The following is a 25,524-nucleotide window of genomic DNA, read 5'->3' on the forward strand; positions in this document are numbered from 1 at the left end:
ATGAGGCGGGGGAGGCCGTCTCCTCTGAGAAGGGCTGCGGACGGGGGGCGGGTGGGCAGTGGAATGATCTCAGGGCGCCACGCCCCTCTGCCCGGCGCCCTTCCCAGACTTAATGTATTGCATTTCGCTTGGCTCTCACCGCAACCCTATGGGGCAGAGATATCATTCTTATTCTGGACATGGGGAAACTGAGGCTCACACGCCCAGGAAGGAGCACCGGGCTTGACGGTGATTAGGGCACATCAAAGAGAGAGCCCGCCTCCTCGGGGCTGGACTCCCGGCTGCACTGCAAGAGGCTGGGCGGCCTGGGAGCAGGTGGCAGGGTCTGGCTTCTCTGTCATCCCAAGGGCGCTGTGGGTCAGAGAGAGCGTCCTTCCCTCCCTCCCGGAGCCCCGCCCCCATGAGAGGAGGGAGACAGCGAATGTGGAGAAATGCCGCAGAGAAACGCATCCATAGTGGGCAAGACCAGGAGGCCCCCCTTCTCTGGGCTGGGGGTTGCAGAGTGGCTTCTAGGGGAAGTGCTTCCCTTCACACCCCTCAGGAAGCTTAACATAGAAAGGACGGACTGTACCCAGTATTAGCCGGACATGGACAGTCAGAACTCCAGACACTGCTGAAGGGGGTGTAAACGTGTATGGCCGCCTCGGAAAACTGGCCGCATCTACTAACTCTAAACATCCGCATCCCCTAGGTCATGGTAGCTTATTCCTGGATTTGTGCTCAAGAGGAACACGCACTTATCGTCCCCAGAAGATATACAGGAAAAGGTTCGTCGAGTCTTAAGACCCAAACCAGAGACGGCTCCTACGTCCATCCGCAGGAGATTGAGTAAATAAACTGCGATAACTTCATGCCATATGATACCGCACAGCAAAGCGAAAGGGCAAAATGCTGTTAACACAGCTGCACGGTGGGTCTCCTTCAGGTCAGACTCAGCAAAGGGAGCCAAAAGCTGTATGAGTCCACCTACCGGAGGCTGGCAAGGGACCCTTGGTGAGAAGGGCCAGAACCTGCTTGCCCGTGGGAGGCACTGGTGGAGGGAGCAATGACCTGGGGGTAAGTACACGGCGGGGGCGGCAGGGGGTGAGTCCACGGGGTGGGGGGGGGGCGGTGTGAGTACACCGGGGTGTGCATATGTGGAAATTGGTTGAGCCGTACATGTAGTACTGATGCACTTTACTGAACGTAAGTCATTACAAAGTCAAAACGAGACAACAAACGAAAAAGGAGAGGTGGACCAAAGCTCCGATCTGAAGGATAAGTACAAACGGGCCAGCGAGAAGGGGAGCAGTGTTCCTGGAGGGGAAGCCAGCACGTGCACAGGCCCAGAGGCAGGAGTGCACGGCGCTGCTTCTCATGGCGCCAGGCTCTCTTGACGATGCTCTTGCCCCTCGCTCCTCTGTGCCCCCTTCCGCTCACTGAGGGTTTCTGCTGTGGAACGGGTGGGCGGGCATGACGCCAACAGCTCCCTCCTCAGGTCTGTGTCTGAATGTCCCCCTCTGAGTTGTCGAGAAGGAGCTGCAGTGAGCGCGGGGGGCGGGGGGGGGGGGGGGGGACAGGACTTGGAGTTCAGAGTTGGGTCCAGAACTCACTCCACGTGCTGTGGATGGGTCACTTTACCCCCCGAGCGGCACTCTCCCATCTGCAGAAGGGCCTTTATCATGTGGAGTTCTAGTGACAGAGTCTGGGTAAAAGAGACGGTCAGCAGGTGCTTGTCATACAGGAATTGGGGAATAAGGCCCGAAAGCAAGCCCCCCAAACTTGTGGCTCCCCCTAGAGCAGCGGTTCTCAACCTGTGGGTCACGACCCCTTTGGGGGTCGAACGACCCTTTCACAGGGGTCGCCTAAGACCATCGGAAAACACATAGATAACTACATATTGTTTTTGTGATGAATCACTATGCTTTCATTATGTTCGATTTGTAACGATGAAATTGGGGGTCCCCACAACATGAGGAACTGTATGGAAGGGTCGCGGCATGGGGAAGGTTGAGAACCGCTGCCCTAGGTGGTCCTGCATGGCCCCGGTTAGGCCTCTGGCATCCCTGGCCTTGAGTCCCTGTCACGTGGAGGCAAACCACACCTAGAACGGCGCCTGGCACATACCAGAGGTTCGGGGAATGTTGGCTCATGAGAGCCGCCTCCGAATGCATGCCAGGTACTGCTCTCAGCTTCTTACACACGTGGACTTGCTTCATCCTCATACTCCCTTCCATTTTACAGCGGGGGAAACTGAGGCACGGGGCAGTTAAGCCACCTGCCCACAGTCACACCGTTAGTGAATGGAGCCTGGCTCTGGATCCCCTCCTCGTACCCACACGGCCATGGAGCCAGATTATACAGCGCTGCCCACTGGCCTTCCCAGAACAGGTCCACAGAAGCCTGGAGAAGGTTCTGGAAGCAACCAGGGCTCCCCCAAGGCCGTTGTTGACCAAGAGCAACGCTGTCGGGTAGCCAGTGGGACACTTCGGCGCCCTGATGCCGGTGAAACCTACGCCCTTTTCAAGGAAGGCAAACCCGCCCAGAATAATTGTCGAGCCAGCAGGCAGCTTAAGTCGCTTGTAAGCCCGGAGGTGCCCAGGAGGGATGAGGCTCAGCAACGTGCCCTTTTGGCCAGCGTTGGTGTTTTTTGGCTGTTGCTGTCATCATTATTGTTTTTGGGGAGGAGAGATGGGACACCTCTAGAGTCTGCTGTTTTGTTTAAAGGATTAATTTTCACCTGTAGCATCATGTGGGATTTGCAGCCGCTCCCTTTCCTCTGTGCCATCATGTTTTACTGCTCTCTTTCATTTCTCCATGAAGAAACCTGGTGAGAATGTTCTAGAAACTGCAGCCTGCGGGTGAGGATGGGGACACAGTGGAGAGAGCAGTTTATTCTCCCCAACTGAATTTAGATGCCCGAGAGGACCACTGGGTGTGGGAACAATGGAGATACTTATTTTCCCCCTGCCTCTTTATATATTTATGGGCTGTCCATATTTGCATAAGCAAAAAGGTCAAAAAAATTATGGTGATAATAGCTACTATTTATTGAGCATTTACTACGTGCTGATTTCACAGGTATTAACTCATTTAACCCTTATAACCACCCTATGAAGTGGATATTCTTCTTAGCCTTATTTCCAGGTTGGGAACTGAAGTGTAGAAAAGTAAATCAGCTAATGAAGAATTCTCACTATCAAAATTTAAAAAGAGATTGTCAATTAAAAGGAATGACCTACTGATGCTATGACATGGGTGAACCTCAAAAACATTGTGCTCAGTGAAAGAATCAAGACACAAGAGGGCACATATTGTATGATTCCATTTATATGAAATGTCCAGAAAAGGTAAATTCATAGAGACAGTAGATGAGTGGTTGCCCGGGGCAGGGGTGGAAACATGGAGCAACGGTCAATGGGCATGAGAGATCTTTTTTTAAAAAAATATATTTTATTGATTTTTTACAGAGAGGAAGGGAGAGGGATAGAGAGTTAGAAACATCGATGCGAGAGAAACATCGATCAGCTGCCTCCTGCACACCCCCTACTGAGGATGTGCCCTCAACCCAGGTACATGCCCTTGACCGGAATCAAACCTGGGACCCTTAAGTTTGCAGGCCGATGCTCTATCCACTGAGCCAAACCGGTTAGGGCAGGCATGAGAGATCTTATTGGGAGAGAGAAAATATTCTAAAAACGGTTTTATAGTGATAGTGGCATAACTTGGTAAATTTACTAACAACCATTGAAATGGGTGAATTGTATGATATGTAAAATATTCCCCCAAAAATAGTGAGACAAAGGAGTGTAATTAAAATATGAAAGTCTAACATTTATTGAGCACCTAGTATGCACTTTACAGGGATTTTTTTCCAGCCCTAACAGCTCATTCATTTGTTTCCCTGAACTCATCTTTGTTGAGAAGCTATTATGTGCCAGGCACCATGCCAGGACACAGGAGTACAGCAATGAACTAGACTTGGTTCTGGTTCAAGGTCCCTGCCTGATGGAGATCATGGTGTAGTGAGCATTGGGGGTTGAGGTTAGGGTGGGGTGGAGATGCAGATGAAAATGCCAGTGATGACAAGAGAATGTACCTGGTCTGTCATGCTGTGTGTAGGCATGGTGCTGGCATAGTCCAGGGGATGCATCCCAATCCAGACCTGGTGGGTGCTGGGAAGGCAGAGAAGGTTTTGTGCATGATGCTGAGACCTGAAGGAGGAGGGTAGTTACCAGGTGAAATGGTGAGAGAGTAAGGTGGGAAGAATGAAAGTTGTTTGACCATTCATTCATCTCCCTCCCTCCCTCCCTCCCTCCCTCCCTCCCTCCCTCCCTCCCTCCCTCCCTCCCTCCCTCCCTTCCTTCCTTCCTTCCTTCCTTCCTTCCTTCCTTCCTTCCTTCCTTCCGTAACTGTTTATTGAGAGCCTGCTACGTACCCAGCAATTTGATGAGGCTGGCAAGGTGGCCGTGACAGAGACAGAGGGTATAAGAAGGGCCTTGCGAGTGAAGTTATGCCCATTTCACTGATGAGGAAATGGAGGCTCGGAGATGAGAAGTAACTTGCCCGCTCACACAGCTGGGGCAGAGATACAAACCTAAGCCAACTTTGTCTCAAAAGCGCCTCTCTGAAAATAGTCTCTCTTCTTGCTTCCAAGAAGAGTGTCAGGTACACCACTGTGGTTTTGAGGGCCAAGGGGAGATGCCCCCCTAAGGGAGTGGAGCTGGCATCCCTCCTGTCTGTTGGAACTCCAGCGACCGTGAGGACCCACCTACAGTCTCTTCGGATGACGGATGGGGGACATGAAGGTGTCCAGGGCTGAGGGGAAGGGACCACTGACTTTACTGTCCTGAGCGTTGGATAGGGAATGGAACCAGAATTGTAGACCAAGTTTTGCCACTAATTATTTGGGCAGCTTGGGGCTAATCTCTAGCCTCTCTGGGCCTCAGTTCTCCTGTCTCTGTAATGGGAACATTGGGAACATTGGGTTTGCTGCACCCTGGCTCTGTCTGGGCTGACATTAATGACCAGGACTTGGCCTCAGAGGTCCCCAGAGCTATGTGGTGGAAGTAGGATGACCAGCCAGTCCTGGTTTGCCAGGGACTTTCTAGGTTTGAGCAATAAAGGTCCAATGTCAAGGGAAACCCCTTGGTTTGGGGAAAATGGAGACAGTTGGTCACCGTAGCTGGAGGGCATAAGGTTAACCTCCCGGCTCATGTTACCCACAAAGATCAAAATACACAGCCTCTCACTTTTGCACCCATGAGGCCACAGAACTGTTTTCTAGCCATTTGGTTTGTACATATCATGTTTCTACATTCAGTCGGAAGTCCCTTCTAGCCTGGGTTCGACATCCTCCATTTCCTTCAGACCTCCTGCTTCTGCTCAGCCATCTCCCCCAGGTCAGGTGTCCCTCCCTGAACCCCCTCCCACTTCTCAGGACCGTCCTTTGGGCTGCCTGTCGCCATTAGCTCCCCCAGAGCTCCTTAAGTTCCTGCCTTGCTCACAATTCACACCCCAACTCCAGGACACTTCTGTTGGCAGAACAGATTCTTCCTAGAAAAGGCTGCAGGGCATTGCTCCCCAGGTGTGGCATCTTAACCCCTCTGTCCCGCAGGCCCCTTGGGCATCCAGTGAGGACTGTGGACCCTTCTCAGGGTAACTGTTTAAAAATAAATATATATTTTTATTGATTTCAGAGAGGGAGAGGGAGAAATAGAAGCATCAATGATGAGAGAGAATATCTCATCATGTCCCCTACTGGGGATCGAGCCCACAACCCAGGCATGGGCTCTTGATGGGAATCGAACCCGGGACCCTTCAGTTTGCAGGCCGAAGCTCTATCCACTGAGCCAAACCGGCTAGGGCCACCGAATAATTTTTAAAAATTGCATTCGGGTTACAATGAAAACAATTTTTACTAAAATACAATTATAAAGTATTTAGAAACTGTTGGGATATAATAACATGTGCTTCTTTATTAATCCATTAAGTAAGATTCAGTGGTGAGCCTGATATGACCTTAGTTTCAGAGTTGTGGTAGCTTAAACAATATTTTGAGATTTCTACAGTAACTAAAGTGTGATATGAAAATATCTGTGATTTTTGTTAATGGCAAAATCACAGGGACTTTTTACCTGCTGGCTGCATTCATGATCAAAGGAAATGCTAAGTGTCCTTTAGAGATTGGTGAAAAATGGAGATGTAAACTTTTGTCCATCCCAATGTCACAAACCCTTCAGAATTCTATCCTCAGCCCCCTAGGAACTCCTGCTTTAAGGCAAAGGGGTTTTGACTCTCTGGGTTAAGTAAACAAGAAAAGCACCAAGAGATGAGAGAACAAAGAGTAAATAAAGGGCAGTGGCCACGGGGCTGGGATAAACAGAGAAAGGTTTCATGGCAGGGCAGTTTCAGGCTGTGTTGTAGAGGTGAGCCTATTTTCGCAGGAAGCAAGAAGCTAGAGGTGAGGGAAGGAAACATGTGGAGGGTTTGCTCTTATGAGTGAATCAAAAACAGCGAACAACTTTGAGCCTTGGCTGAGTAGCTCAGTTGGTTAGAACATCATTCTGATTCACCAAGGTTGCTGGTTCGATCCCCAGTCAGGGTACATACAAGAATCAACTAATGAATGCATAAATAAGTGGTGCAATAAATAAGATGTTTCTCTCTCCCTTCTTCCCTCTCTAAAATCAAAAACAGCGAACACCACAGCCTCGGCCTCACCCCAGAGCAAGCCCATGTCACCTTTGTGTCTCTTTTGTTGCTGAGAACGCCACGCCATTGTCCCTGTAAAACAGGGTACCTGCCCTCAAGCTTATACACAATGAGACAAAACAAACACCAAATGTAATAACAAGACAAATATTAAATTTCAATTAAAAAATGTGTCCAGAAGAATCTGGAACATGCCACATATCTTGCTAAGGGCACACAGAATGCAACCCAAAGACATTCAAAGGTAAGAGTCACCTCCTCTCCGAGGTTTGTGGTGAGGATCAAATGGGGAAATGGACAAGAGGCCAGTGGAGTGGGCAGGACAGAGTATTCGCTTTGGGACTGCTTGCTGCTGCTTCTCTGGTCTCAGTGACCTCGGTAAAATGGGGACAATAATTAAGTATGGCACCTGACATATACTAAGCACTCAATAATGAGGGCTATTATTATCATTTTTTTAAAAAAGATAGATGCTTGCAAATTGATTTTAGCGAACATCAGATTGGAGAACTTGGTCTTTAGGGTGGTAGATCTGAAAACAGTTTTGAATGAATGAAAGAATGAATGAATGCGTCCTCGGGTTGGCTCCACCCTCCAGATGAATTCCTCCCGCACGTTGCCCCCTAAGTGGCTCAATGAAATGGACCTCCAGCTCTGGGGTCAGCTACATCTCAGCGTGTGAGTGTGCGGTGGTGTGGAGGTGGTCATTCCGGGCGGGCGGAGCAACAGCAGCCCAGGCTGAGCAAGAGGGTGTCATGTTCCCGAATGGTCCTCACTGGGACTACCCTCCCCCGTCCCCCGTATCCCCTTAATCGGCGTGGCACCTCCGTGGGCCGGGGGACTAGAGGGCTCTGCAGTGCCCAGGCGGAACCTGGGGGCAAGGGGTGGAGGAGCCTGCCTGGGTCCACCGCGTGGGGAACGTGCTGGCACAAGAGAGGCCTTATCCCGGGAAGGTCGATCTAAGCTGCCCAGGCTGAAGTGGAGGTGGGGTGCAGATGCACCTTCGGATGCTGTGGTCCCCCAGCCCTTCCAGGCCGAGGTTTTCCGTACCCCGTGGGAATTTGGGTCCTGGGAATTGGGGTGGGAGAGAAGCAGAGTCTCCTTGGCGGAGGACGTGGGGGAGAGGGCTACCTAAATCCAGAAACGAGCGCTGCGGAAGCTGCTTGTCCCTTTAAGAGGCCGGGCTAGCTCTGCGGCGGCTCCAGCTAACCGCAAGGATGGTGCAGCTCAGCGGTCCGTGTCTCCTCGCTAAGAATCCGAGCCGCGCGTGGCAGCAGGACCCGGCAGGAGAGGCGTGGTCCAGGGGACCTGGGCGGAGCCAGAGCTGCAGACAGCCGGTCATTGGCGCCGGGGTAGGGGCGGAGCCCTGAGTGGGCGGAGCCCCGAGTGGGTGGGCGTGGTCCAGCGTTGCGGGTCTCGAGGCCCCGCCTCGGACAGGAGAAGCGCCGCAGGAGGCGGGTGGGCGGGGCAATGGGGGGCGGGGCCTGCGTCTGCAGTGGGCGGGGCCCGCCGCAGAGAGAGGGGCAGTGCCGGCCGAGAGTCCTCTGCTCGCTGCCGCCGCGGCGCCTCCACATCGTCTGTGACAGCTCCCGCGCCGGTATCCGCAACCCTCGCTACATCGCGCAGCCGCCGCGGCCTCCGTCGCAGCCTGAGCCCTGTTCCTTGCCTCCGCGCCCACATCCGGGGGCGGTCCGGTCTCTGTCGCCGCGGAGGCCGCATCTGGCGCTCATCTGGAACTGCCCGTCCGGCCGGCCGCGCTGGAGCCCGCGCCCAATCTGGCCCGGCCGCGCCGGGAGCCCTGCCCGGAGCTGGAGCCTTCCCTGGAGCCGCGGGCCCGGGGCCCTGAGCTGCGCAGCCGGCGCATGGTGAACTCGTTGCTGTTCGGGGAGATGGCTTTGGCCTTTGGCTGTCCGCCGGGCGGCGGCGGCGGGAGCTGCCCCGGCGGGGGCGGCGGCGGGGCCGGCCCAGGGCCATCGCCGGTGACGGCGGCGCTGCGGGATGACCTGGGCTCTAACATCCACCTCTTGAAGGGGCTCAACGTGCGCTTCCGCTGCTTCCTGGCCAAGGTGCACGAGCTGGAGAGGCGCAACCGGCTGCTGGAAAAGCAGCTGGAGCAACAGCAAAGCGAACGCGAGCGGCGGCTGCGCTACAAGACATTCACCCGCGAGCAGGCCGTGCAGACCGGGCCGGATCTGCTACGGCCACCCGCGCCGGGCAGCGGGCACGGCATCGGCAGTGGCAGCGGCGTGGCGGCCGGCACCAACGCCAACGCCGTGGCCCTGGGCGGCCTGCCCCCCGGCGGCGGCTCTCACCCGCAGCTCTATGGCCGCTTGCCTGGGACCATCTGGAGCTACACGCAGGTGCGGCGCACGGGCGGCGGCGGCGTGGAGACAGTGCAGGGCCCCGGCGTGTCGTGGGTGCACCCCGACGGCGTGGGAGTGCAGATCGACACCATCACGCCCGAGATCCGTGCGCTCTACAACGTGCTGGCCAAGGTGAAGCGCGAGCGCGACGAGTACAAGCGGAGGTGAGTGCCGCCTCGCCTCTCCCCTGTGGCTGCGGAATGTGTGCGTTGCGTTTGGGAGGGGCCGGGGGCAGCCAGCTGGTCCTAGCAGGTGGGCTGCAAACTGTTCGCAGAGGACCCTGCGTGCGCTGGGAAAACTCGGCTATCTGGTTCCAAGAATGGGGGGCGGCGCTGACTACAGCCGGGGCACCTCCGAACCTTTGTTGGGCCAGGCGCATTGTTTTGTAGGTGACAAAATTGCCATGGGTGTTTTAAGTCATCTCATTTAATTCTCATAGCAACATGTAGAGCATTCTTATCACCATTTTATAGATGAGGAAGCTAAGGCACGGAGATGCAAGTGACTTGCCTGAGGGGATTGTCTAGTAAGTTGGTGACCCCAGGATCTGAACTAGTGGTTTGAAGTACTCCTGTCCAGTCTGTCTCCCAGTCTAGGTACTTTCCCAAGAATATGGAGAGGAGCTGCCCTCCTTCCCCGGGTGAAAAGAAAAAACTCTTCAGTAACCCACTGACCTTTTGTTCCTTGAATTAAATGAGATCGTGTATTTGAAAATGGAAGCATCTCTGTCTAGCACTGGGGCTAGGGTCCGCCTTCTTGCTCCAGCTCTAGGATCCAGCTGGCTGGGCTGGGTAACCAGACCTACATTAGATAGGCCACAAGCTTTTAGAAACCCCTGCCTTCACTCCTCTCCCCTGCCATCCTAGTGTCATGGTTTATTGGGCCTCAACAAACAGCCCCAAAGGCCCACAGAAGGAGGTAAACCTTGGACTGGGAGACTGGACATTGAATGGACCAAGACCACCATCTCTGAGTAGGGTGCCAGGCAGACTACCTACAGGACTGGCCAGCACATTTCTACCCAGCCCAGATCCCCCAGGTGGGAAAGTAACACTGTTTCCTGCCTACAGCCTGGCTGAGAGGGCTGTGGGCTCTACTTTCAGATGAGAGGAGAGGGGTCTGTCTGTCTGTAGCATCTCAGGCCTGGGCGGGGGTGTCCCAGCCTGGGCAACTCTGAATTGAGAACTTGGCTCTAAACTCCTGGATTTGGAGGATGTGCTGAGAAGATCTTTCCTTCCACTCCTTGAGTCCCTGAGTCACATGAGCACAGAGGTCTGCCCAGGTTGCTGGGCATGGGTCTCCCTCCTTTTCCTCTACTGGGAAGGCGTTAATATCAGCCCATCACCTGAGATTATTGAACCACTTGGAAGCCTGCTTGCTCATCAGAGAAACGGAGCAATGAAATTCATTCACATTTGCATGAGGGGAGAGGAGGGTGGTGATGCTCTTTGGAAGGTATAAAACAGCGTTTCTCAACCTGTGGGTCGCGACCCCTTTGGCGGTCGAACGACCCTTTCACAGGGGTCGCCTAAGACCATCGGAATACACATATATAATTACATATTGTTGTTGTGATTAATCACTATGCTTTAATTATGTTCAATTTGTAACAATGAAATTGGGGGTCACCACAACATGAGGAACTGTATTAAAGGGTCGAGGCATTAGTAAGGTTGAGAACCACTGGTATAAAATAATCAAGTTGATGGCATTAAAGATGGTAGTGTCTCTGTCAAGCTCGCAGGACACAGGTGCTTGGAGTCTCAGGGCTCTCTCATGCAGGGCCTGGCTTTTGGGGGGTAAGTCTTAACCCCACTGTACACTAGCCACTCTGCTGGGCTGGTTGTCTCTCATGAGAGCTCTCAGCTCCTTGTGGGCAGCTTTGTGGGGGTGGGTGGGGTAGGCAAACAGGCACTTGGTCTTTATGATGAAACGCAGAGGGAGGGGCCCTTCTGTCTGCCACTGTTGAGTGTGTTGTCATGCCCCAGGCTTGTGTTGTGTGTTTTGTGTGTGTGTGTGTGTGTGTGTGTGTGTGTGTGGAGTTGGCTACTAAGGAGATGGGCAAACCATGCCCAATCTTAAAGGGAGGTCGGTTGGCATTGAGCAATGCTCTGTTTAAGTTGTACTCGGGTGTGGGGTGTGATGTCAGCCTCTGGCGCTGGCCTGGAATGAGATGGTGCTGCGGAGACAGGTGGAGTGAGGTGTCTCTCTTCCCGCCCTCTGGGATGTGTGTGCGCCTTCTCTTCCTTCTTTGTTTTCTTTTTCTGACGTTGATTCCGGGCTCACGTTGGATTTTCCAAAGCAGTGTGCTTCCTCACTTGGGCCTCAGTTTCCCTCACTGTAAGCCCCAGGCGTCCTCGGGTTCCTTGAATATGAAATAAAAATTAATATCTAAAGCGTATTAAGATGCTTAAATGGTCATTACAGTGTGCTCACTCCCTTTTAAGTTCTTAATGTGAACTCACTGAAGTTCACTTTCGCACTAACTTGTTAGTAGTCGGACTCAAGTGAAACTTCCCCTTCTGCCATCTCTGTTTGAAGAGTATTTTGAGGTTACAAAGCAAACTGCTAAAAAACTATTGCCATTTGTAGCCACTAATCTGTGTGTCAGGATTTTCTTGACACCCTGCAGCCAAAACTGGAGATAAAATTAGACGGAATGTGGAACTGTCACCCATGATCCCAATTCTAAATATTAACGGATCAAAACAGCCCCAGCAACCTCAGCGACTGAATGCAGAATCGGTAGCTGTTATATATGGGAACCTGCACTGTAAATGTACACAGATCCCATTCTGCTTTTACTTGTTTCTATATTCAGGTTGCTCAGAAGAATTGTCTTTTGCGAGGAGGGTGGGCATATGATCAACTTTTTAAAAACCACTGGGTTAGATGACCTCAAAGGGTCTTCCGAGCCTTGACAATATGTAAATCTGAGTTTGCACTCTCAGCCCACTTCTGACTTCCTGTCTGTCAGAGAAGTCAGAGCCTGAGGTGTGAGACGGAGGTGTTTGCCGGGGCTGCTGGCCACCGAAGGCTTTGGGGCCTTCCAGGGTGTCTAGCATGGAGCCCCGCGCTGCGAGCCGGGGAAGGAGCCTGTGCCAGGAGAGGTTCCAGGGCTCCTCTGATCCAGCTGGAGGGACTCACAGCTCGGGGACCCCACTTGCTTCCCAAAGGGCACCTTGGATGTGGAGCTCAGTGTTCTCCAATGTGGAAACTTTTGGGGTTCCACTCCATGACATGGCCAGATCCGGGTACCACCACCTGCATTATTTTTTATGTAAGATCCTAGAGGCCTAGGGCACGGATTCGTGCACTGGTGGGGTCCCTCAGCCTGGCCTGAGCCCTCTCGCAATCTGAGACCCCTTGGAGGATGTCGGAGGCCCCGTGCATGGATTCAGCCTGATCCCTGCAGGCGTATAAGATCTTTGGTTAATCTCTTCCCGCCCTCCTTCCCCTCTGAGATTCATCAGTCTGCTCCATGCTTCCATGCCTGTGCAATGAGCGTCTTCCCCCTGGTGGTCAGTGCGTGTCATAGTTAATGGTCAAACGGTAGCTTAGGCATATATATATATATATATATATATATATATATATATATATATGTATATATATATGTATATATACATATATATATATTTTAAACAGCTTTATTGAGGTATACTGTTCATGTCATAAAGTTCTCCCATATTAAGCGTAAAATTCAATGATTTTTAGTAAATCCACAGAGTTGTGCAACCATCACCACAATCCAGTTTCAGAACGCTTGCATCACCCCAATTAGATCCTTCTTGCCCATTTGCAGTTAATCTCCAGCCCCAGCCCAGGCTACCACCGATCTGCTTTCTGTTTCTCCAGATCTGTCGTTTCTGGACATTTCATGTGAATGGAATCATGCCATATGCAGCCCTTTGTGCCTGGTTTCTTTCACGTGGGTAATGTTTTTGAGGTTCGTCCATGTTGTAGCATGTGTCAGTAGTATGTTCCTTTATGTTGCTGAATAATATTCCCCTGTGGATAGATCACATTGGGCTTATCCATTCACCTGTGTAGTCAATAACATGTAAATGGAGAAAGTCACCTGTTTACCACCTCACATCAGCACATGTGCCATCAGTGGAAACACCCACCTAAACCAGAGCCCCTGGCCTTGGGTCCCCTGGCACTGGCCCTGCTCGCGATTGGCTTTGCCTCGGCCCAATCAGCTCTGAGCTCTTCACTGGGTGGGTGGGTGGGGAATGTGGTTGCAGAAACTGTAGCACCGACAGACAAGGTTGTCAAGCGTTGATGTGGAAACCAAAACAAACATCTCTGCTCTGTCACCACCCAGTGCCACCAAAATATCCTGTTCTGAGTTTGCAAGCCGGGGGCTTTTGCCTGGGAGATTCCTCTGGAATCCCTCGGAACTTTAAACGGCAGAGTTCTCTGGATTGGCATCCAAGAGGCCCAGACTCCCGGTCTGGTGCTGTGTGACCTCAGGCTAGTTGCTGCTCTCTCTGAGCCTTAGGTCCTCCACCTTTACACAGGGGGTTCACTTAGGGGATCCCTCCCAGCTCCCTCTACACTTCGGGTCTGTCTGTGACTTGAAGGGGCCTGGGTCGGGGCTGCTTTTTCTGCCTCCCAGGATGAGCGGCGGGGCCTCCCCCTCTCCTGACCCGGCCCAGGTGGTGCGGAACCCTCCCCTTGCAGGTTGCCAAGTGCCTGTGCCCCTGACTCAGTCAGCACGAAAGGCTTGGTTTGTTTTTCCCTGGTCCCTGCGTGGATTGGAACTTCACTTGAGAGCCAGGGAGGACCACAGCCATTTAGTCGGGTGGTTTTCAAGGCGGCCCTTTGGAGCCTGGCATCCAAGCAGGGTGCCTTGAGGTGATTCTGGGGCATCTGGGGTTCAGCCATGGCAGCTACACAGTTCCATTTCCATGACTCTCAGATCAATATGCTGAGGAAGATTCAATTGGAAAATGGGGTTTTGCTGTGAAGGAAGGAAGGAAGGAAGGAAGGAAGGAAGGAAGGAAGGAAGGAAGGAAGGAAGGAAGGAAGGAAGGGAGAGAGAGAGAGGGAGGGAGGGAGGGAGGGAGGGAGGAAGGAAGGAAGAAAGAAAGAAAGAAAGAAAGAAAGAAAGAAAGAAAGAAAGAAAGGAATCACTGATTCAGCTGAGATGGGGAAACTGAGGCACAGAGGGGCTGACCCACCGCTCCGAGGTGATGCCATCATCCGCCTCAGGTCGGGGCTTGGCAGAGTTTTCCTTTCCTTTTTGTGTGTCTGCCTTTAAGCATTTTTTAAACAGCCACTCTCAGGGGTGGGAGGGACTTTTGTCACAGCTATTTCTGATTGTGAGCCGGAAGGGGCTGGGCTGTCGGCCTGAATGGAGGGCTCCCAAAAGGGGTGGTGGGTGAGCCAGCTGGAGTGTCGCCTGCCTTTCCCCCATCACACCCTGCGAGACCCTTGAGCAGGTGGTGTTGGCCCTGAATGTCCCAAAGCCAGAAGACTGCCCCCGAAGGCCGGTCGGGGGCTTTGTTGGCTGTCATTTCCACGGGCACGTGGATCATTTCTGAAGCTGCCGCTGATGGGACTCTTTATTTCTGATTTTCCTGGGGGCAGCCTGGGACGGTGGGAAGAGTGTCTGAGCCTGGGCTCTGGCACTCTGTGACTCTGGGTGATTGCTTGGCTTCTCTGAGCTGCTGGGGCCTCCGCTTTCTGTGAAAGGGAGAGAATAATTGCTCTCTCGGAGACTGGGAAGGAATAATGAGCTCACCTGTTAAGACCCCTGGTCCTTGGGAGGCCCCCTATGCCCCCTGCACCAGCCCAGCCCTTCCCTGCGCAACGTCTGCCCCCTTCATTTATAGGGGTGTCTCAGGACAGTACTGGGCTGCCCGGCACATCCATTTCAGGGCATGTTGCCTCTCTGTCCCACAGAAGGCGCCGCGATGGTGTTGGGGGGAGGGGAGGGGAGGGCTCCTTCTTTGTCCAGCATCTAAGGAGGGTGTTCTTCCTACTCTTAGCGGTTGATTTGTGCCTCCGGAAATCTACTCCCCCCCCCCCCCCCCGCCCTGTTTCCCAACCTCCTTTAAAAGAAGCACACAGCCCCCCTCCGTCTAGCTCCTCAGTATTCCGAAGTCTTCTGGCCGAGTTGGCATTCTCTCTGGGGACAAATTTGGGAGGGATTTTCAGAGCCTCACTCGAGGGAGGGGAATGAGGTCCCAGAAAAGAAAAGGAAGCAGAAGCTGGGAGACAGCTGAAGCTGAAGATTCCTCCTCCCAGGAATGCGAGGCGGGGCCTTGGTCACCGGATGTGAGATCCCCCCAGCTCTCTCTCTCTCTCTCTCTCTCTCTCTCTCTCTCTCTCTCTCTCTCTCTCTCTCTCTCTCTCTCCCTCTCCCTCCAGGCCTGTGGCCCGCATCCCCACACGTGTCAGTGTTTGAAGGACACAGAAGGGTAGACCCAGAATTTGAGCACGCCCTCTGCTGCAAGGCGACGGGTTGGCTTCCAGGGGAATTGATTGACACCGCGCCGCGGATCCGTGATGCGGGAGGCTGTGGGCTCTGCATTTGGAGTCCTGGCTTTCGATCCCGTCGCAGGGATGTAGCCCAGCTGGCGTCCCATTTATTCCCACGTCATGGATGGCTGAAGGCCTGGGACAGGAAGGAGGCGGCCCTTTGTCCCCTGTGTTGGGATTGGGATGTGTTGCTCTCCCCCGACTTTCTTCTATCGGGCATTTCTGCGCACCCACTGCCTCCCCCATCACAGCACTCTGCACCCTGAATCGTAATTGCCTGGGATGTGTCTGTAAGCTCTGAGGGGCCCGGCCGGCTCTGGGTCTGTCTTCACCTTGTGGTCGCAGAGCCCAGCCAGGGCCTGGCCGGAGTCCCCCTGAGCGAGCACTTGTGGGCCTGGCTGCTGTGTGCTGGTGGCCCCAGTGGGGCTGGGGGCCGGAAGGCACAGATGCATGGATGACTAGCACGGACTCTACATTCAGGGACTTGCAGCTGGTGGAGGGATGGGCCTGGAGTCAGGAGACCCACGCTCCTGTCCCAACACATCGCTTCAACAAGTTTGAATTCACATCCATTGCCTGGTGCCAGATGCGGGGTATTGAGCGCAGGCGCTAAAAGCTGAGTTTGCTTGGGCAAGTCACTCTGCCTCTCTGAGCCTTATTTCCTTCTCTGGAAAAGAGGATGCTGAGCACTGTGTCCCAAGGCTGAGGGAGAAGTAAATGGGTTCATATAGCTACAGCCCTTTGTAAATGGTGAAGGTCAAGAGAGTTCCATGGCAAGATTCCCAGGTAGAAGGGTGGGTGCCCTAAGGGGTGAGTGGTGCCGGCTTTGTGAGATGGGCAGAAGCTGGGAGGAGGGTGGTCCACGCCCTTGCCGGCAGCATCTGGGGGTTGTGCAGCCTCTGGGGGTTGTGTAGACTCTGTGCATTGCTGGCTGTGAGATACTTAGAAAATTCCGGGCCAGGTGGGAGGCTGGCGAAGATTTCTGATGGCGCTGCTTGCCTGCTAGGGCAGTGCCCTCCCACCCTTAGTGGGCACTGGGTGCTTGGTTTCCTGGGCAGGATGTGGTTTCTTACTCTAGTTCTTGGTACAAGCGCGGGTAGTTGTCACCCACTGGTAAACGTGGTAAATGACTCAGGTTCCCTTGAGGGGCTGTGGCCTGGCTGAGCCCCCTGGCTGGTGGCATGGGGCACCTGTGGAGTCCAGGCCGTGTCCTGTTGTCCACCTGGGGATGGAGAAGGTGGGACGCTAGGCTTACCCAGTCTCCTGTGGAGGCTCTTCTCTCTGTAACTTTGTTCTGTACATGCCGTGTAATCTCTTGAATCTCAGTTTGTCGCTCTGTAAAATGGAGATAAGGTTTCTTATGAATTCCGCTTCCTGGGGTGGATGAAAAAAATTAATTGAAATAATGGAGTGTGAAAGCATTTTGAAAAAAAGGTTTAAAAACAAATCATCATAACTTAATAGCCACCATCGACTGAGCACCTACTATGCGCTAAGCTCTGCGACGGCTTCTTTAAATAAGTGAGATTTAAGGATCACAGCAACCCCCAGAGGTGGGAATTGTGCCCGTTTCCTAGATGATAGGTTTGGAGAGGTGAAGAAATCTGGCCCAGATCTTGCATCGAGTTCAGTCTGGGTCTCCAGACCCCACGTTCAGTGCTCTCTGGAGGAGCCACAGGCTGGTCTTGTCACATGCCGACTGAGGCAGGCCTCCCGGTGCTGTCACAATATTGCCATGGCTGGAGGCTGGCAGAACAGGAGGTGGCTGCTACGCCGGGAAGACTTCTGCTGTCACTTTACAGTAGCTCTTTCCTGAGAAGCCAAAGGGCCACAGGCAGTGGCATGAAGATGAGCCTCCTGGGCCGTCCAGACTCCCTCTCTGGGTAGGGGAATTCCTGGTCTCAGCCAAAGAGGTTAGCACACCCGGGCTGGCAGGCCTGGCAGGGGAAGGGATGGGGAGCAGGGAGCACATACGTATTATTACCTGTCTGGCACTTTCCCTGTGATCTGATTTAAACCTGTGGCAATACTGCAGGATAGAAACCACGGCTCAGAGCAAAAGGAACTTGCCCCGAGCCACGTAGCAAAGCCAGGCCTGGGTGTGGGTCCCGCATTCTGAGTTCGTGCTCCCTTGATCACCTAAGTGCTCCCAGGGCTACACGCTAACTGCGAGCAGGCGGGTGGAGCCTCGGGCATTCTGGTGGCAGGAGAGAAGCTGGCTTCTGCCTGGGCTCAGGTCTCCCTAACTTTTGCTTTCGGTTGGTGCCGTGAACTTTGCCAGGGTAGAGGGAACTTCTCACAGTCATTCCTCGACTCTTTTTGGGGAAGAGGAGACTGTTGGGTGTGGATATCTGAGAAGCCGAGGTTTCGTCGTCTTGACAGTGGCTGGCACCCACCACACCAGACACCACCCCTTCCCTCAGCAGTTCAGAGTCTGTGGACACAGGCAAATGCCACATGACAAGGACCTGCTCAAATAGTGCCTGTGCCTATTAGGGACACAATAAATATTTATTAGTTAATTAACTTATTAAACAATTATTTATACAGTCTTGACTCTCTGCCAGGCTCCACTTAAAGCAGTTTACATTTAATTCATGTAACCTCATAATAACCTTATGAGTTGGGCTCTATCATTAGACCATTTTAGAGATGCTGAAACTGAGTCACAGAGACAAGAAGGGAATTGGGCCAAGACACAGCTTGTAGGCAGCAAGCCAAGATTTGAACCCAGGAGATCAGGTTCCAGATCCCACCCAGGAAGAGGCATGCCTATTGCAAGTGTGTTCATGCCCTGAGCCTCAGTTTTCACATCTGTGAAATGGGAGTCATAAATCTGACCTCATGGGGCTGTTTGGAAGCTGAAATGAAGTGATGCCTGTGGGAGCGCTTTATAAACGGTTGATTGCCATGCCGGGAGGACTAAATGATTGGAAGCCCTGGGCCCTACCAGCACTGCTGTTTCTTTTCCAACTTCCCGTGCACCCAGCTCCCCTTGCACTTACAGTCACACTTTCCCTGGATCCCGAGACAAGCAGTGATGGGGTGTTGGACAGAAACCTGCAAAACTAGACAGCCTGGAGCAGAGCACTGGTATGGAGCTGGGAAGCTGGGAAGAGAGGAAGCTGAGAAGCATGTTTCCGCGGCTTATCAGCCCTGTGACCTTGACACGGTCAGTTGCTTCTCTGAGCCACGTTTTCTGATCTGCCCAACGGGGACGGGCATACTGCATGGACGGCATGAGAACGCGAACGGGGTGACGAGGCTCAGACCCTGGCAGCTGCCGTAGCGATTATGAAGTGAGGCTGGGTGTTCCGGGGAGCGAAGCGCAGGCGGGGATTGAATGGCATTAGGACCCTGGCCTGGGCAGCAGCCCCTCCACGTGGCTGCGCTGGCCGGGGGCTGTCTCCACGCTGTCTCTCAGATGCTTGCTCAGCGCTCCCGGCCTGCGTGCTCTGACTTCGGATGTGCAGGTTCACACAGCCCCCTGCTCATCAGCTGTTCAATGGAGAGACGCCCCCGCAGTGGAGACACTGCCTTCCGCCCTCTTCATTGGCCATTTTTATTACTTGGGTTATTTAAGACGGTTCTTGGCTTGCCGCCGCCTGTGTGCCGCCTGGGGGAAGGGCAGACCTGCTGGTCTAAGTGGACCTTGTGAGTCCCCGGCAGACGGGCTCCTTTGGGGCAGGATCGGCATATCTTCCCAGGGCCTCCTTTTGCCCTGGCCTGCTGTGGTCATGGGCACAAGGCCATCTGGGGGTGCAGTGGGGAGACCCGGGCTGGAGTAGCTTTGGGGAATGCTTGTTGCAAAGTCAGACCACAGGACCCGAGAGGCTTTGGGCTCCGGGTGGGAGCCTGGCGGGACCCTGCGCTGCCTGAGACCCAGGGGTTCTGGGAGGCACCTGAGCCCGACTAGGGTCAGTTAAGGAAGGCTTTCTGGAGGAGACACCGCCTGCATTGTGTTTGGAAGTTCCAGTAAGAGCTCAGGAGAAAGGGGGAGGGTGCTCCGGGGGCGAGACAGCGTGTGCAGAGGCCTGGAGGTGGGATCCGGGCGGTGCCTAGTCCAGAGCCCCTTCCTCGTGCCCAGGCCTGAGTCAGGACATGGCCCGAGCTGGCCTGCCTGCTCCTTCTTCCTCCCTTCTTGTTCTCCCCCCTCCTCCTGGCCTTCTTGGCCCTCTTTGTTCTGTTTGCTATCTCACATCCTCTCTCCCTCTCTCTCTTGTTTTGGGCTCTGCTCCCTATGGCTGGCTCTCACCCCTGCCCTGTCCTTCATCTGAGGCAGGGGAGGGCTGTGAGGGGGCCCTGTCCCCTCCCTCTGCCTGATGCCAGGCCTCGGTCCGGGGCTCTTTGTCGGCCGCTAAGGCTTTGTGAGCCCGTGTGTGCGCGTGCGTGTGAGCATGTGTCTGGGGGCCTCCGTCTGCACCCTGTGGTCCCGAGGTCAGGACCCTGCCTCTGGCCACCCCAGATCCTTTGTACTACCCCTTGTACATCATGGGGGAGGGCAGGGGGCTGCCTGGTGAGAGCATAGCTGCCGGGTCTGGGAGGTCAGTGCTGCTCTGGGGACCTCAGCCCTCCAGCCCCCCAGCCCCCACCAAGGTCCCGGCCCAGGATTCGACACGGGTTGGGGAGTGGGGTGGGAGGCTAGGCTGCCCACCTTAGCTCCCCCTGGCCTGACCACCCTGCCTGTCTCTTCTCCCTCACACCCCTGATTTCCTCTTACCCCGCCCCCCCTCCCCACCCCCCATCCCGCAGAGGATCTGAGGCACTCTCAAAGTCCTTTAACCCATCCACTGCTTCCAGGCAATGTCATGACCTGTCATCCCAGATGATTAAATGTGCCCTTTGTCTTTTTAAAAAGACCTGAGTGTTTATGCTTTAGTATTTTATATTTCCCTCCCCACCCCCACTCATGTACCCACGACCGTTTTATAGATGAGGCCCAGAGGAGGAGAGCAGCTACCTTGAGGCCACACAGCTGAGCAGGGGCTCAAGCCCAGGCCCCCTGAGCAGGGTTTCTTAGAAACCCTTGAGCTAAGGGATCCTTCCGGGGCTGCTAGTCCTTTCAAGAGAGTTTTTAAAACTCCCAGAGGCCAGACCGCTTGGGTGAAGGCTTGCCCCTTGGCCGGGTGTCGGGGTCCTCCGCGCTGTAGCTGGCTCTCTCGGTCTACAGAAGAGAAGAAAACTCGCCATGGGTTTGTCTCCTTCTAACCAAAGGCACTTCCTGTCTTTGGCCCAGCTTTGGGGTCTTGGGGTGTTGACTGACTGATCTACTATCCCCATCTGCCAGCCATGTGCTTGGCCGCGCGTCATTGCTCTGTGCCTCGGTTTCCTCCTCTGTAAAATGGGATGGCACACCCCAAGAGCTGTTGAGAAGCCTGGGTCAGTGAGGGCCATCCCCACCCTTCTTCTCCGGGTGAGGCCTGGAGTTGGATGGTCTGAGGACTTTGTCTGAGCTTGCTTTTATGCTTGCCTTCAAAGAAAATACTAGGACTTGTCCAAGTTGGGGAAACTGAGGCCCGAGCTCAGCCAGCTACTGGCAGAGCCAGGATTAACCTGATGCCAAGCTCACAGAGCCCCAATGCATAGGTTGTTCCTTTCTGTGCCTTCAGGCCTGATGCACCCATGGAGAATTAAAGGGAAATTGCTTGGTTTGCTCTTCCTGGGTGCACCGTTGGCCGAGATCCGGGCCTTCGCATGGGTGTGAGCTCCGAATCTGTCTGGGTTCCTATCACCATCCTAAGCCTCAGTTCTCTCATCTGTGAAATGGGGGTGACAACCTTAGCTCACAAGGCAGTCATGAGGATTCAGGGACACAGTGGGCGCTTGTCCTCCTGCCCAGGCCGGGCCTCCCCAGCCCCCAGGCCCGCGCAGTGGGAACTGCCTACTCCCTCCCCCTTCCGCTGCAGGCTGGCCTTTTGTCTTCAGGCCACTTCCTTTCTCCAGCAGAGCCGGCTGCCTGGCCAGCGAGGAGGAGGTCACATCCCCTCTCCTCCCCAGCAGACTGTCAGCGCAGGGTCACTGGGAGGACAGGCCTAGCCTTCAAGGCCGTGTCTATGAGAGCGTGTCCCCTGGAGCCTGTGGCTCCCAGTGGCCTGTTGGAGAGTGGACTCTCCTTGAAGTCCCTGTCCCTGTCCCTGCCCCTGCCTCCTAGCCTCCTTGTGCCAATGCGGAAGCAGCCTAGGAAGTCACATCCCTGAGCTGAGGTCTCACCATGGGGCAGGGGCAGAGCTGGGATTAGAACGGGGTCTGGCAGACTCCTGTAGAGAGAGTACCTCCTGTCACACGGACGGGCTCAGTCCCCCAGGCTGAGAAATGGGCCGTGTGTTCCTGGCCCTGGCCCTTGGGCTGAGAGACGGGAGTTGCAAGTTCAAGTCCTGCCTTGCCCCCCGGCAGGTGGAGGGGCAGCTCTTTTCCTTCTGGGGCTCCGGGAAGATGGCGTCCGCGCCTGTCCAGCCCACAGACCGCCTCTGGGAGGCCTTGTGGGTGACGTGCTCGCTCCCAGATCTTGGAGAGGTGACTGGAAGGCTGTGTTGGCATTGCTCTTCCGGGGTTGACGTCAGGGCAGCTGGTGTAGGGTTTCACCTGAGACACAGGCTGCTTTGTAGCTCTGCGCACCCCCCAGGTGGGAACAAGGTGGACGGGATCGCGGGGCCCAAGCACAGCGGCCCTGGGAGGCCTGGCTCTCCCTCTGCTCCTCCGAGAGCAAAGCCGGGGCCTCATACCCCATAATGCTCATCTCACCTTTTCCCAAGCCCTTCTCGGGCGCCCGGCGCAGGTCAGGCCTCGGGGGTGCCTTCTCTGGACGTCACGGCTCTCCCGAAGGTTGGCTGTGGCCATGCCGCGGTCCCGACGAGGACACGGTCTGGGCGGCTGAAATGACTTAATGGCTTAAAAGAGCCGCACTGGGTTCCACCGCTGCTGAGTCTCCTTTCAACCCCCGCGTGGGGAGTGTACTTCAGGAAGCCGGCTGCTCTGGGGAAATCTCATGGCTTCGGGGACCCGTAGCTTCCAGTTCTGTTCTCAGGAGTCAGAGCTGGGTTACTATGCTTGGCGTGTGTTGCGTATCATGCATCTGTCGATATGTGCATGTGTATGTGCAAGTTACATGAAGGGGACTGGACACTGAAGGGTAGCCATGGGAAAGTGATCCAGGAAGGCCTCTGGGCAGGTTAAGGAATCGTTCCAGGGGCTGCCTGGGACCTCCTGCTCTTCTTTCTCAGGAATTACTCCAGTTTATCATCCATCCATCCATCCATCCATCCACCCACCCACCCATTCTTTCATCCATCCATCCATTATTTTGGGGACCCCTATGCTCAGGCCCCATGCTTGGGCCCTGGGGATGTTGCTGTGTGGACCAGAAAGTCAGACTCCTGTCTGCAGGGAACTTGCCAAATGACTGTTCAAGCAGAGCTGGGAGAGCCCTTAGAGATTGTTTCATTTCTCCCCCAACACAGTTTTTTCAGAGAGGGGCAGTGACTTGCCCCAGGCTGCACAGCGAGTTGGTGGCAGAGCCAGGACTCACCGCCAGACCTGTGAACCCCAGCCCCATGGTAGCCTCTCCCCTCTATACCCACAGCTCCTCTCCTGGCTGGCGGCCCTCTCGCCCCCCCCCCCACTCCCCTCCATGGTTGTTTTGACGTGTTCTTGGCTTTTCTGGAGTCCTCTGCTGCCTCTGTCCTGAGAGACCTTCAGAGCTGCTGGCTGGACCCGAATGCCAGCCCCAGCCTGGGGCCAGCTTGGCCGTGCTCTGCCCTGAGATGACGTACTTGTCTGCTTGGACTGTCAGGTCGGCTGGACACCTGAGCGCAGAGACCCCCGGGGCCCCGCTTCTCTGATCCTTGTGGTCACCGGCTTGCTGTCCCCAGGGGGTCTCCTGGGTCACGTGTTCCTTCCTCTCCTTGAGGCGGGGACCACTGCAGAGTCACTTAGACACCTTCCTGCCTTGGGAGGGCATTCCAGAGCCTTCCCTGGATGTGCTTCCAGCGTCCTTGTCGCCTCTTCCCTCGGGAAATGCTTCCTGGCCTCCAGCCCTAACCCCACGTGCAGCCTGTCCCCCTGTTTAGCCTCCCACAGAGTGGGAACGTGGGCGGGTTTCCACTCCCTGGTGATGACCCTTCCCAAGTCCTCCAGGCAGCACCCCTTCCCCCCATCCCAACCAAGGTTTACTCTCTTCCTGCTGAATCCCTCCTGACTCACGCTCACTGGTCGGGGCCTGCTCTGTGTAGACAGGATCTGGTGGGTCCCTGTAGGATCCCACACTTTCCTAGGAGGGAGGCCCATTCCATCTCGTGGAGTCATGGAGCCCTCTGAGCCAGAAGTGGCCCTGGAGCCCAGGGATCACCCCCGCCCTGCCTTTCCTGATGGAGAAACTGAGGCCCAGAGAGGGTGTGCCGCATGGCAGCCTGGGCAGTGCTGTTTCCAGGGTGTGGCCTGGGAGTGGGTTTTCCAGCCCCAGAAAGGTGGCTGCTGGCCTTTTGGCCTGGCGGTTCCTGCCCCACAGGGGAGTCTTGGAAGCAAAGCAGCTGGTTCCACCTGGCCCACAGTGCTCCCCGCCCAGAGTCAGTGCCCCCCCCCCCCCCCCCCCGCTCGCCTCGGGGCTGGCAGATTCCTAGCGGTCCAGGCCTGCCCTCAAAGCTGGCAGCGGCCTCCTCCTCTCCCCCCTGTCCCCTGGTTCCCTCTCATCCCATAGCCTCCCTGCCTCCCTTTTGACCCTGGGGAGGCCTTCACTGTCAAGGTGAAGTGTATGACAGTGGTTAAGTTGCCAAGCAGACACTACCTCCTGCGGCTGGGGCAGGAAGGGGTTAAGCAGCTCTGCCTGCTGGGGCCGGACCTGCAGCTGGTGTCCTGGCCCTTCAGGCCAACCAGGCCATCTGGCTTGACAGATGCCACACGGTGTTCCATCTGTCCCAAGGCAAAGTCACCAGGAGGAGGCCTTTGTGGGCCCATGGGGTGGGTGTGGACCGGCTGTCTATCCCTAGCAGGCCAGGCCCGGTGGGGAAGGGCCCACCCTGGGCAGCTGCCCTGAGTCCCCAGGGGCGGGGAGAGCTTCCCTGTGCAGAGGGGTCAGCAGATGCAGGGACTGGCCCAGGGTCGGTGCAGGTGGAGTGGGGCTCGGACTGGACTCTGCTCGCGGCTCTGCCCCACGGCTCCAGCTCACAAGCCCACTCATCCAGTAAATTGGCACCAGCTGAGGGCCTACTATGTGCTGGGCACTTGGAGACTCTGGGGACCAGACAGCACCCAGTCCCAGTGTGGCGAAGAGGGAATTGAGAGGATGAAGCCTCTGAGGGGAGGAAGGTCACACTAAGCCAAGCCCCGGACCCTGGGTTCCGGAACAGTCACCCCCCCAACAACCCCGGGAAACTGGAGGTGGGGCCTACTTGTAGCTGAGATGACCAAAATAATGATGATGCGTGGTGTTCATGGTCTTGTTCAATCCTCACAACCCAGTCAGGTAGGTATTGTTGTTACCCCATTTTATAGATGAGGAAACCGAGGGTCACAGAGGTAAAGTCACTTTGCCACCAGCTGGGGAGTAGCTGGGTCTGTCTGATGTGAAAGTGTTTACATGACGGCAACGTGGATGAGGGCAGGGCACGGGTGCAGTGGCCTCCCCTGCTCCCCCAGCCGCTTCTCCTCTCCCTCTGTCTTGGACCATCTCCTTTTTGGCTTCTCGCTACATCCAGTCCAGGGATTGGGTGGCTGGAGGACCATGTCTCTGGGGAAGAGAGGCCCCAATCGGGTTTGGGAAGAGTTGTGCTGGTCCCTGGGCAGGGCTGGGGTTGGTGACCCTCTGCCGCCCTGGACTGGCACTTGGCAGGGTCCGGGCAGCTCGGGGGCTTGCTCAGGAAGCGGGCCTCTCTGGTGTCTGAAGGACCCCCCTGGCCATCTGAGGGCCTGGGCCGGACCAGACTGGGGGGCCCTTCATTCAGGGGCCACAGTCAGGGCCAAGAGGGGCCCAGCCTGGCAGCCA

At 55.2% G+C, this 25,524-nt stretch overlaps 1 protein-coding gene and 1 long non-coding RNA gene across 2 annotated transcripts in view; one reads left to right on the top strand and one right to left on the bottom strand.

Moving 5' to 3' along the window:
- Positions 1-1,173: 1,173 nt before the first annotated feature.
- Positions 1,174-8,206, bottom strand: LOC132231608 (uncharacterized). The gene is made up of 4 exons (XR_009452097.1): positions 7,825-8,206; positions 4,079-4,193; positions 2,720-2,834; positions 1,174-1,518 (listed from the first exon to the last, which is right to left on the bottom strand). It is a non-coding gene; the product is annotated as an uncharacterized LOC132231608 (long non-coding RNA).
- A 62-nt stretch (positions 8,207-8,268) lies between these two features.
- IFFO2 (intermediate filament family orphan 2) overlaps positions 8,269-25,524 on the top strand; it is a 45,643-nt gene continuing 28,387 nt past the window's right edge. Inside the window, exon 1 of the mRNA XM_059691023.1 lies at positions 8,269-9,220. Coding sequence (XP_059547006.1) covers positions 8,556-9,220 — 665 coding nt within the window. The 5' untranslated portion in view covers positions 8,269-8,555. The remainder of the gene's footprint in view (positions 9,221-25,524) is intronic.

This window comes from Myotis daubentonii, chromosome 3 (genome assembly GCF_963259705.1).
Source record: "Myotis daubentonii chromosome 3, mMyoDau2.1, whole genome shotgun sequence".
Classification (NCBI taxonomy): Eukaryota; Metazoa; Chordata; class Mammalia; order Chiroptera; family Vespertilionidae; genus Myotis; species Myotis daubentonii.